General features: G+C 26.0%; 1 protein-coding gene across 1 annotated transcript; it reads left to right on the top strand.

Moving 5' to 3' along the window:
* The first annotated feature begins 12,379 nt into the window (after window positions 1–12,379).
* LOC124918474 (transcription repressor OFP17-like) lies at window positions 12,380–13,134 on the top strand. The gene has a single exon (XM_047458618.1). It carries the CDS (start codon window positions 12,441–12,443, stop codon window positions 13,047–13,049), a length of 609 nt encoding a protein of 202 aa, XP_047314574.1. The 5' UTR covers window positions 12,380–12,440; the 3' UTR covers window positions 13,050–13,134.
* The last annotated feature ends 232 nt before the right edge of the window (window positions 13,135–13,366 follow it).

Below are 13,366 nucleotides of genomic sequence, written 5' to 3'. Positions count from 1 at the left end.
GGCCAATCTTTTTAAATGAATCGATGATTCAATTAATAGATCGATAATAAGAAATGAAACCCAGTTAAAAACTTTGAAGCCTGGATTCGAGGATTCTGCTGCTATGAAAGATCAATGTTTAAGCTTTATAAATTTTTCTTAGTTAACTCTAGATTCTCTGTCTAATTATTTGATTATAAAATGATTATAATTCTGATCAAATACTAATATTTTAAAAATCATAACCAACCCAACATCACACAATTTACATAAAATTGATTGTAAAATTCATAAATACAGTCAGAGATACAAAATGTAAAGAATTATAGATTAGAAAGTTTCATAACTCAAATCCTGCTGCAAGAAGTAATAAACATCTCCCATGAACATCCAAGGAATTGTATGCAATCTCCATCTTTGTCTTGGTAAATTATCGCCTTAACAAGCTATAACCCTAACCCTTAGAGTGTGTTTGATGAGGGGAATTGAAATTAGAATTCTAATTTCAATTCCATGAGAATTGACATTGAATTACAATTCAATTCCTATGTTTGGAAACATTATAGAATTGTAAATCAATTCCAATTTCTATGTTTGGAAAAATGATAGAATTGTAATTCAATTCCAATTCCTATGTTTGTAAAATAACATATCGGTTCAAAATATTAACTTCTTAAATATGTTTTCACGTTTTTCACATGTTCAACACGCTTAACACGTTCAATATGTTTTTGGCACGTTTAAACACATTTTTGACATATTTAACACGTTTTCACACTTAAAACACATTTTCACACGTTTTCACACTTAAAACACATTTTCACACGTTTAACATGTTTTTCACGTTTTTGGTATGTTTAATACGTTTTGACATTTTTAATACGTTCAACATGTTTTTCACACGTTTTGACAATTTTAACACGTTTATCGCATTTTGGCACATTTTTGACATGTTTAACACGTTTTTCACACGTTTAACATGTTTTCTCACGTTTTTTGCACGTTAAACACGTTTTTGACATGTTTAACACATTTTATACATTTTTGACACGTTTAATATGTTTTTTACGTTTTGGCACATTTAACACGTTTTTCACGTTTAACATGTTTTTCACTTTTTGGCACATTTAACACATTTTTGATATTTTTAATACGTTTAACATATTTTTCACGCATTTTGATAAGATTAACACATTTTTCATGTTTTTGACACGTTTAACATATTTTTGACATGTTTAACACGTTGAACATGTTTTTCACACGTTTAACAGATTTTTGGCATGTTTTTACACATTTTTAGCACGTTTTACCAAGGTTTTGAAAACTATTCCGGTTATCAACCCAGTTTTTTGAGCGAACTTTGGTTTTACCAGTTAAACCACGGGTTGAATCGGATTTTAATTATTTTTAATAAATAAATAAATTTAAATATATTAGTATATAGAAGGTATATATAATCACTTAGACATATATAAAAATAATTAAATAAATATTAATTAAATTAAATATTATGTTGATTAAATTAATATCACATTAAATATTTATAATTTAAAATTTCAAAAATTAAAACTATATATTAATGATAATATGCAGTAAGTGAGGAAGGGTGGGACTAAGGATGGCAATTTAAAACCGCCCCGCGAAAACCGAACCGAATTGCCCCGTTTGGGACGGTTTTTCCCCGAAACCGAACGGAGATGGGGCGGGGATGGTATTTGTGTCCCCCTCCCCGAACCGCCCCGAACCGCCCCGATCTCACCCCGACTATACCCCGAACACTATAAAACATAATTAAATATATTAAATTTCCAATATATTTATTTTTTCACTATATTTTATAATAGTTGTAAGTTTATTTCTTTATAATAATATAAAATTTCAATATATTATATTAAAAATTTGTTTATATAATTTTTTTTAAATATTTTATTAAAACGGTGCCCCGCGGGGATCCCTGAAACCGAATAAAACCGAACGGGGCGGGGATGGTATTAAAAAAATCTTCGAAATAGAAACGGTGCGGGGATGGTAAATGCATTCCTCGCCCCGAACCGCCCCATTGCCATCCCTAGGTGGGACCTTAAGAGATGATATTGACAATCTAAAAACTTCATTTAATGTACTTTCATCTTTCTCCACTTTATTTCTCTATCCTCCCAAATCTGATCTGGTTTTGGATAAAAGTAATTCGTTTTCTGTTTAAGGTATGCCAAAACCTTTTCTCGCGGTCCAGACGAAACAGCAAACCCAAAATAACTAGAAGAAAAAAAAGATAAGAATACTGTATAATCTCCTAACCTTTCGAATCGAAAATTTTTGGTTCCGTTTTCTGGTAGAACCGTCATGTCGGACCGGATTTTGACTGGTTCGTAAGGTTAACGTATTGGAGTTAAAAACCGGACCGTTTCCTAAACTGTTTTGCAATCGGACCGGTTGAACCGCCGGTCGGACCGCCAGTCGGACCGCGTATTTTAAAATATTGCGTTTTACACATTTTTGGCACGTTTAACACTTTTTAACATGTTTAACACGTTTTTGGTACGTTTAACACATTTTGACAAGTTTAACACATTTTTGTCACGTTTAACACATTTTTGGCATGTTTAACACATTTTAAACATGTCACAAGTGTGTTAAACGGGTAAAAATGTATTAAACATGTCAAAATGTGGTAAATGTGCCAAAATTTATCAAACGTTTTAAACGTGTCAAAAATGTGTTAAACATACCAAAACGTGTTAAACGTGCCAAAAACGTGAAAACGTGTTAAACGTGTTAAATATATCAAAAATGTGTTAAACATGCCAAATAAGTGAAAAACTTGTTAAACGTGCCAAAATGTGATAAACGTGTTAAACGTGTCAAAACGTGTTAAAAATGTGTCAAATGTGTCAAAAATGTAAAAAAATGTGAAACGTGTCAACAACGTGTTAAACGTGTTTAATGTGTTTAATGTGTTAATAACGTTTTAAATGTGTTAAAAACATGAAAAACATGTCAAAACATGTTGAACAAACTAAATATGTGAAAAACTTGTTAAACGTACAAAAACGTGAAAAATGTGTTAAACGTGTCCAAAATGTGGTAAACATGTCAAAAACGTGTTAAATGTGTCAAAAACGTGTCAAAAACATGATAAACATGTTTAATGTGTTAAAAGCGTGTTAAATGTGTCAAAAACGTGAAAACATGTTCAACATGTCAAAAACGTGTCAAAACGTATTAAACGTGTCAAATATGTGAAAAACTTGTTAAACGTGTCAAAACGTGCAAAATGTGCCAAAATGTGAAAAATGTGTTAAACATGTCAAAAACGTGTTAAATAATGAAAATCTTGTTAAACGTGTCAAAAATATGTTAAACGTGTCAAATATGTGTTAAACGTTCCAAAAACGCATTAAATGTTCCAAGAACGTGTTAAACGTGCCAAAAACATGGTAACGTGTTTAATGTGTGAAAAATGTGTTAAACATGTCAAAAATCTGAAAAATATGTTAATTTAGAATTACAATTCTGACCTAAAAAGATTGGAATTGAGAACTATCAAATTACACAATTTTGAATTTCATTATAATTCTAATTTAATTCCAATTCTTAATATTAAAGTGTTTAACAAACATAAGAATTGAAATTGGACCATTCAATTCCAATTCCAATGCCAATTCCAGGGTTATCAAACACACCCTTATAGAATTTCAAATCAATCTTCCTCAAATAAGGAGCTCTGTCTAATGATTGCGGCGAAATTCGCGATGAAACATTTATTGTCGGGTAAGGAGGAATGGTTGAGGCCGGTGAAGAGTGACGAAGAAGAGAGGGTTAGGTCGAGATGAAAGAGAAAATATATTTTATTTATTTATTTTATATAATAAATAAAAGGATCCAGGTCTGTTTGAAATGAAAAAATATGTTAAAAATATAAATAAAAAATAAATACGTGGATATGACACGTGAATAAAAATTTAACTTCGTTTAAATCTTCCGTTAATCTAAATAGTTTTGATACTTCTTGACAAGTTTATATAAATAAATAGAATTTTACAACTTTATAAACAAATTTAACACATCCCTCCAACTTTATAAATAAAATTGACATTCTTTTCAAAAATAAAATAATTATTATGGTCTTAACTTATATATATATATATATATATATATATATATATATTCACTCGTTTTATACTTGGTCACATGATTATTCAACCATTTAAAATGATAGTTGATAATATTTTTTATAATTTCTTTAATATGAATATATAAAACCTTATTTAATCAAATTATTTTAAATATTATTTTATTTAAATTAATTAGTTGACATTTATCTGAATGTTAAAAAACAAAAAAAAATCATTAATTATGATTTTTAAATCTATTTTATTATTTATTATCAATTAATTTAGTTATTTTATTATTAGTTAGATTTACAGTTATATAAAATATTTAAATTATAATTATTAATATATATATATATATATATAAATTATATAACTTTTAAATTATATATATAAATATAATAAAATTTATAACATAATATATTATTTAACTAAAATATTAAAACATTTAATAATAAAAAACTGAAGAGTGTAACAATTCTGTTCCACTATTAATATAAAAAGATAAAATGGACAAGTATATATATATATATATATAATATAAATAATAAATAATTTTTAAAATTATATAATTTCACATATATTAATATATATATATATTATATTAATTATTCATTTTTGTAAATTATAAATTAATAAAAAAAGTTAAGATAATATAATTTTATATTTATATATATATAATTATAATTATCTCATCTTATATCCTAGTGACAATAAGATGGGGATATCTCAGCCTTATATAGACGTCCTAAGTTTGAGCCCTTTCAGACAATAAGTACTGCAACTAATTAAATGATTAAGTGTTTGAGAATTATATGCTTACCATGGTAGACATATTTTTTTTTTGTATAATTATAATTTTAAATTATTTATATAGATAAAAAGTTAAGTAAAAAAATTAATTAAAAGTTAATTAATAAAAAATAATTAATAAGAGAAAGACAATAAAATAAAAAAATTAATAATTAATATTAATTTTTTTATTTGAATTTTAACTGTGACATGAATATGAATAATTAGTTGTTAAAAATTTATTAGAGTATTTTATCATATTAAATAAAATAAAATTTATAATAAAAATTAATTTAAATTTAAATAATTTGTAAATGTAAAATGAAATATTTTTAATATATAGAAGATTATAATAATTTTAAAATATAAATTTATTTTAATATAAAAAAGGTTAAATTAAAGTAAAAAGAGATAAAAAAAAAGAAATATGAGAGATGAGAAAGTACAAAGTAAATATGACAAACAGAAAGAAAATTATTAAAATATAAGTATTTATATATATATATATATATATATATATATATATATATATATATATATATATATATATATATATATATATATATAATTTGAGTAATAATATATATACAACACCCTTATATAAGATAGGTGTTATGTGAATGTGCTATATAAGGGTGCCGTATATATCATTACTCATATAATTTTTAATAATATAAATAATTATAAATAAGTGAGTTTTAATAAGTATATTTTTAATAGATCTTTTAATTATTTATATATTTAAATGAATTAATTATATTATATACATCTATATGAGTTTTTTTTAACTAATCTATATATATAATGATGCTTAATTTTTAAAGTGTCCGAATTGCCGGGTCGAAAGATGTGGTTAATTTAGATATATATGTGAGAGTAAATTGATACTTAGGTCGGATTGTGGGTTGACCCGCCTATAAACTTAAAAAGGTTAAAAATAAAATAAAAAATGCTATATGTATGTTTCGAATCTACAACCTAACAAAACAAAAACAACTCCTTAACCAACTAAGCTAACAAAATCTATATTTTAAATTTAAAACCAAATTTGATAAACGCGAGATATTTTAACAATATAATTTCAATTTTTTAACTAACTAATCTATATATATATATATAATGATGCTTAATTTTTAAAGTGTCAGGATTGTCGGGTGCTTAATTTTTAAAATGTCCGGATTGTCGGGTCGAGAGCTGTGGTTAATTTGGATATATATGTGATAGTAAATGGATACTTGGGTCGGATTGTGGGTTGACCCGCCCATAAACTTAAAACGGTTAAAAATAAAATTAAAAATACTATATGTATGTTTCGAACTTGCAACCTAACAAAACAAGTACAACCTTTAACCAACTAGGCTAACAACACTTTAAATTTTAAATTCAATACCAAATTTGATGAACGCGAGAGATTTTAACAATATAAGTTCAACTTTTTAACTAACTAATCTATATATCTATAATGATGCTTAATTTTTAAAGTGTCCGGATTGTCGGATGCTTATTTTTTAAAGTGTCCGGATTGTGGGGTCGAGAGATGTGGTTAATTTGGATATATATGTGAGAGTAAATGGATACTTGGGTCAGATTGTGTGTTGACCCACCCATAAACTTAAAACGGTTAAAAATAAAATTAAAAATACTATAGGTATGTTTCGAACTTGCAACTTAACAAAACAAGTACAACTATTTAACCAACTAGGCTAACAACACTTTTTATTTTAAATTCAACACTAAATTTGATAAACGCGAGATATTGTAACAATATAAGTTCAACTTTTTAACTAACTAATATATATATATATATAATGATGCTTAATTTTTAAAGTGTCCGGATTGCCGAGTCGAGAGATGTGGTTAATTTGAATATATATGTGAGAATAAATGAATACTTGGGTCGGATTGTGGGTTGACCCGTCCATAAACATAAAACGGTTAAAAATAAAATTAAAAATGCTATATGTATGTTTCGATCTTGCAACCTAACAAAACAAGTACAACCCTTAACCAAATAGGCTAACAACACTTTAAATTTTAAATTCAACACCAAATTTGATGAACGCGAGACATTTTAACAATATAAGTTCAACTTTTTGACTAACTAATTTATCTATATATATAATGATGCTTAATTTTTAAAGTGTCCGGATTGTCGGGTGCTTAATTTTTTAAGTGTCAAGATTGCCGTGTCGAGAGCTGTGGTTAATGTGGATATATATGTGAGAGTAAATGGATACTTGGGTCGGATTGTGGGTTGACCCTCCCATAAACATGAAACGGTTAAAAATAAAATTAAAAATGTTATACGTATGTTTCGAACTTGCAACCTAACAAAACAAGTACAACCCTTTAACCAACTAGGATAAAAGCACTTTATATTTTAAATTCATCACCAAATCTAATGAACGCGAGATATTTTAACAATATAAGTTCAACTTTTTAACTAACTAATATATATATATATATATATATATATATATATATATATATATATAATGATGCTTAATTTTTAAAATGTCCGGATTGCCGGGTCGATAGCTGTGGTTAATTTAGATATATTTGAGAGTAAATCGATACTTGGGTCGGATTGTGGGTTGACCCGCCCATAAACTTAAAACGGTTAAAAATAAAATTAAAAATGTTATATGTATGTTTCGAACTTGTAACATAACAAAAACAAATACAACCCTTAACCAACTAGACTAACAGCACTTTATATTTTAAATACAAAACCAAATTTAATAAACGCAAGATATTTTAATAATGTTTAATTTTTAAAGTGTCCGGATTTTAATGTCCGAGAACTGTGGTTCATTTATTCTAATTTAAGTCGGAATAATGTAAGCTTACACTATATGTAGTTAATTTTATTTTATTTTTGAGCTAGAAATTTGAGAAATACTGTAAGCGGACATGTTGCGCTCTATCTTTTAGAATCGTGTAAGGGTATCTTTGTTTCAGCAACAGAATTTTAATGAGAAAAAATTATTGATTTTTTAATTAAAATATCACATTGTCAAAGTCAAGGTTCAAACCTTGGCGTGACGACATTTATTTTTTAAGGTGATTCATTGTTTTTTGGAAAATGGAATGCCTTAGACCGTCACCTATTGATTAGCTATTGAAAATATCATAGATTAGACTAAGAAGCTTTGTTTTTTTTTGTCAATCTTTTGAAAGTTGTCTTTCCCTTTTAAAATGTAGTAATAATAATTAAAGACAATTCTTCTCCTAAATAAAATATTAATGTTTTTTAAGCTCTTGTTTTAATATGTTATTTAAGTGCAAATGAATGCATTGTTAGCACGTCCACTAAACATTTTCCAGATTATTTATAAAATGTCATAAAATAGCAAATTCATTAACTTTTAATTAGGACATAAAACAAATATTATTTAAGAAAATTCATCTTCATCTTACCACCAATTCAAACTGCATAAATAATAAATAATATCACTAACATAAATATATATATATATATATATATATATATATATATATATATATATATATATATATATATATATATATATTTTGCTTCTTTTTAAGGGTTTTTTTTCGAAAAAGAACTATATAGAACATTGCCCGAGATGATTCGGTCGCACGACAAACTTGGATTATCAATGCCTTAAGCGCATTACGGATTTGAGTTCTTGACTTACTTTAGAGTGAGACATCCTAAGAATCGATCCTAATCGTTTGTCTATTTTCAACCTGGCCCGAATGCCTCTTAACTTTATTATGGTCTATGCCTCATTCCTTACTGCGTACGCTTCGATTCCTCTATATCAAGAGTGGGCTCTGTCGCAAATCAAATTTTCAAACTTCATATATATATATATATATTTTAAATTATAAGCTCATTTTCAAATTAAATATATAATATTTATTCATCTTTTTATATCATACTATATATAAAATAAGTTAAAAGAATGATATAAAATGATGAATAAATACTGTATGTAATTGATGAAGTATTTATTTAAATGCAAGTAAATAATGGATATATATTATGATAGTGTTGGGTAGATAGTAGGTATAAATTGTAAAGGGTATTAATTGTAAGAAGGTATTAGTAGGTATAAATTATATAAATTATTAGTGTTTGATTGGAAATATAAAATATGTATAAATTATATAAAGTTTATTATTTTGTGTTTGGTTGGTGGTATAAAAAAGTAATATGAAGTGTAAATAACTATTTTATCTTTATCTTTATATAAATTATTTTTAATTATTATTTTAATATTTATGTTATATGAAGTTTGTATTATTAAATTAATAAAAAATAATATTAATAATAATAATTTTATAAAATAATATTTGAAATTAGAATGTTATATTATAATTAGTTTAAAAATAAATTATATAGATATAGTTGTATTAATTAATAATAATAATAATATTTAGTTATAGTTTATTATTATTATTATATTTTAAATATAATAAAGAAATTAATTTTTTAATAAATAATATTTTTTTTATTTGTAAATAATTATTATATTTAATAGTGTAAAATTATCCCATTTAAATTATTATACTTAAAATAATATTTTTTTTACGAGATAAAAAATTATATATAAAATTTAGAAAATCAACTAAAAATATGTAAATTGCACATTTATTATTATTATTATTATTTAAATTAAAAAATTAAACACATTTAAATATAAACAAATATTTAGTTATAGTTTATTATTATTTTCTAATATATAATAAAGAAATTAAAATTTTAATAATTTTATAAAATTAAAGGGTAAAATAGGAATATTAAAATTTATAAATGCTTATATATCCTTGTAATACTTACGATAAAGTACTAAGTTATACCGTTTTCAAAGTATAAATTATACCTAAAATATTACTGTATATATAATTATTTATCAACCAAACACCTAATATAACTTACTATAAATAAGTTATACTATATCTACAATTTTGTATAGGATACCAAACATAGTATGTTTTACAATTTTCTCTCGAGAAACAAAATATAAAGAAGTTAAAAAGTTATTTTGCTCATGACTTTTCTGGTGTATTTTTAACATTGAAGGGTGTCTTATTTTTCTTTTCATCACTCATATTTGAGTTGATGTTATGTTTTGTAAGTTACGACAATCTATTTAGTCGGATTGGATTTGTCATCTCGGATTTTTGTAATTCGAATAATACTCTCAATTTTTTGTGAATCATTTGTTGCTCATACCTTCCAATCGTGTTAGTTATCATTTCTCGAGTCCATATTCATCTATTTTTTTGCAGCAAAAGAGATGATGTTGTCGAATCTGGAGTTTTTTTTTATTTTTCTTATAAAAAGATTTTGGACTTATCTTTCATTTGGAGACCCTTTTACAAGTATATTTTAATTTTTTCTATGAGTTTCTCGCTATTTTAATCATATTTGAAGATAAGCATTTAACATTTGATAGAACTTTTTACGACGTTGGTTACCAATCCTGGGAAAAGATAAATTTTATTGCAACTTAGAATTATGGGTAGAGATTCTTCCCGACATTACTTAATTAGTTTGTTTGACTTGCTCTCTTTTATGACTCATTATTATTTAATTCAAATGAGTTTATTTTTTAAGTTATCTTAAGAAATTGATTGATTAGTGGAACAATTTTATTATAATGTTAATATTTGTAAATTTATATTATGTAATGCATACATTTAATTTTTTTATATGTTATTTTCATTTACAAATTAATAACAGAGAAGTTTAAAAGTTATTTTTTTCTTGACTCCTTTGATATTTTTTTAGAATTGAAGGGTGTCTTGTTTTTTTTACTACTCAGATTTGATTTGGTGTTATCTTTTGTTCGATGAGAAATCTTGTTTAGTCAGATCGGAATTTCATTTAAAATTTGTTTAATCTGAATAATATTATCATTAATTGATGAGTTGTTTATTGCTTATACCCTCTGTTTGTTTTAGTGGTTATTTCTCGAGTTCGTTCTTTCTTAGTATCAAAAAAGATTAAGTTACCGTATCTAGAGTTATTATTCATTTTTTTAATAAAGAATAATTTAAACGGATCTTTTAGTTTGAGACCCTCCTACATGTATCCTCCCAATATAGGTTTCTCAAATTTGATCACTTCATATAATTTTTTTCGACGTTGTTTATCAACCATCGGTCAATGACATTTTTTACTATCATTTAAAATATTTGATAGAGATTCTTCCGATACCATCCAATTAGTTTGTTCGGCATGCTTACTTCATCGCTCATTATTACGAATTTTTGGAGTCACCTCAAGAATTTATAGGATTGCTGAATTTTCTTTCTTAAAATTTTAATTATTGCAACATGTCATATTATTTAACATCTAAATATTTAGATAGTTTTTTATTTATTTTGTTGACGTTAATTTGTAATTTAATTTTCGATATGTAACTTATTATTTGAATTAATCATAATTAATTATTTTTTAAAATAAATAAATAAATGAAAATATAATTATAGACTTAATCAACTGTTTTTCTTTTTCTTTTAAAAAAATCTCCAAAAAAGTTGAAAATTGTGTTTTCTTAAAACCTTCCATAGTTTTTTTTTTAGCATCGATGAGTTTTAGTTTCTTATCTCATCACTCAGATTTGTTTGTTAGGTTCGACATTCAATTTAGTTGGATCAAATTTTTATAATTTAAATAATACTTTCAATTGTTGATAGTCATATTTTGGTGATCCTTTAAGCATTCTGTGTCCGTTATTTTTTAACAATAAAGGAGGCAAAATAATCGGACCTGGTACCATTTTTCTTTTTTAATAAAGAGTTACTAGAACTAATATTTCTTTCAAATGAATGTTCTCTTACAAATATTCTCTCATGATTTGTATGAGTTTCTCATTATTTCGGCCATATATATAGATGATCCATTATCCACTCGTATGACTTTTTTCGATATTGCTTACCAACCTTTGGCTAAAGATACTGCCAATCAAAATATTTGGTAGAGATTTTTGAACACCGTTTCATTGATTCGTTCAGTTTGCTCTATTCAACAATCATCGTCGATGAACTCAAATCAGTTCGTTTTTAGAGTGATCCTCGATAAAATAAATGAACGTCGGAACTTTTTCATTAAAAATTTTATTTTTATAAATTGTTTATAAAATTTGATATCTAGATCATTAATTGTTTATTTTGAATTTGTTTATGTTATTTTGTAGTATTGTTTATTAATTAATTTCATAAATATAACTCTTAATTACATTTAATGAAAATTAATTCCTCTTTACAATTTTTTTTAAAATAATATAAAATGATGGATACAATTATGATTAAAAAACATCCAAATTAGTTAATTCTAATTTGTTAAACTATAATAAAACTGAAATTCAGGACCTTAGAACCTTTTTATATTAAATGATATTTTCCTATTGGTCCATTCATTCATTGCATGCCACTTTCCCTTAAAAAACGTGATGGCCACTAGCACCAAACCATGAACTTGTGCCTATAGAAAAGAGAGACGAACTCATTACAATTTTCCCTACCAAACAAAATCTTCTCAAACCCCAACCTCTCACCAACCGTCACTTCAACCAAAATATGAAATTCAAGGTTTCAGCTGGTTGCTTCAAATGCAAGATCTTCAAAAACCCAACTAGGAAATTAACCCAAATGCTAAAGAAATTCAAGCTCAAGAAAAGCCTCTGTATAAGACCCTTATGCTTCCGACCATCACAACCCAAACCCAACTCCACAAATAATAATAGCAATTCATCATCCCCAGCCAGAAAGAAAAAACTGATCAACCGTCTCAAGTCAGTTCTGTTTTGCTCCAATAGAGGACGACAACAGAGTGTAGACATGGACCGTCTAATGAAGCTCAAGAGTTTCTCCGATTCTGGGCAGCAGCAAAAGGCACCAAATTCTTCCCCAATAACTCCCGCTTATGTAAGGACTAGCGCAGCAGCAGCAGCCTGCCTAAGATCAGAAGTTAATTCTCCAGTGGTGGTGGTGGCTGAAGATGCTTGCCGCAGTTTCGAGAGCTATTTGGTTGAGATGATCGTGGAAGAAGGGAAACTAAATGATTTGATGGATGTTGAAGAACTTCTCTATTGCTGGATGAACCTTAAATGTCCTATTTTTAAGGAACTTGTTTGCAGATTCTATGGTGACCTATGCAAGGACTTGTTCTCCAACAACAACAACTAACTAATTAGCTTTCTTAATTTCCTTCATTTTACATTATCATGTTTTTCAATTTTTCTGTTTGTTAAATGAAATTAATTTCAAGTCTATCTTTTTTTTTGTTGTTGAAATATTGTTTTGGAAAATTATGGGTGAGGGCTTATAATTTAAAGTTTTTATTTTTAAATGTCTAATCCATTATGTTTTTAATATTTGGAGCTTTTTCTAACCAAATTTGAACGAGAAGTAGGTGATCATGTTGGGACAGTTTAAAAGGATTGTTATAACGGAACGTGTGGGATGACGTAAGCAATAAAGAACAATACAAATTTTAACGTGGT

The sequence above is a fragment of the Impatiens glandulifera genome, unplaced genomic scaffold (assembly GCF_907164915.1).
Source record: "Impatiens glandulifera unplaced genomic scaffold, dImpGla2.1, whole genome shotgun sequence".
Classification (NCBI taxonomy): Eukaryota; Viridiplantae; Streptophyta; class Magnoliopsida; order Ericales; family Balsaminaceae; genus Impatiens; species Impatiens glandulifera.
The sequence above is the reverse complement of the archived record's forward strand: the minus strand, read 5'-3'. Positions and strand labels throughout refer to the sequence as shown.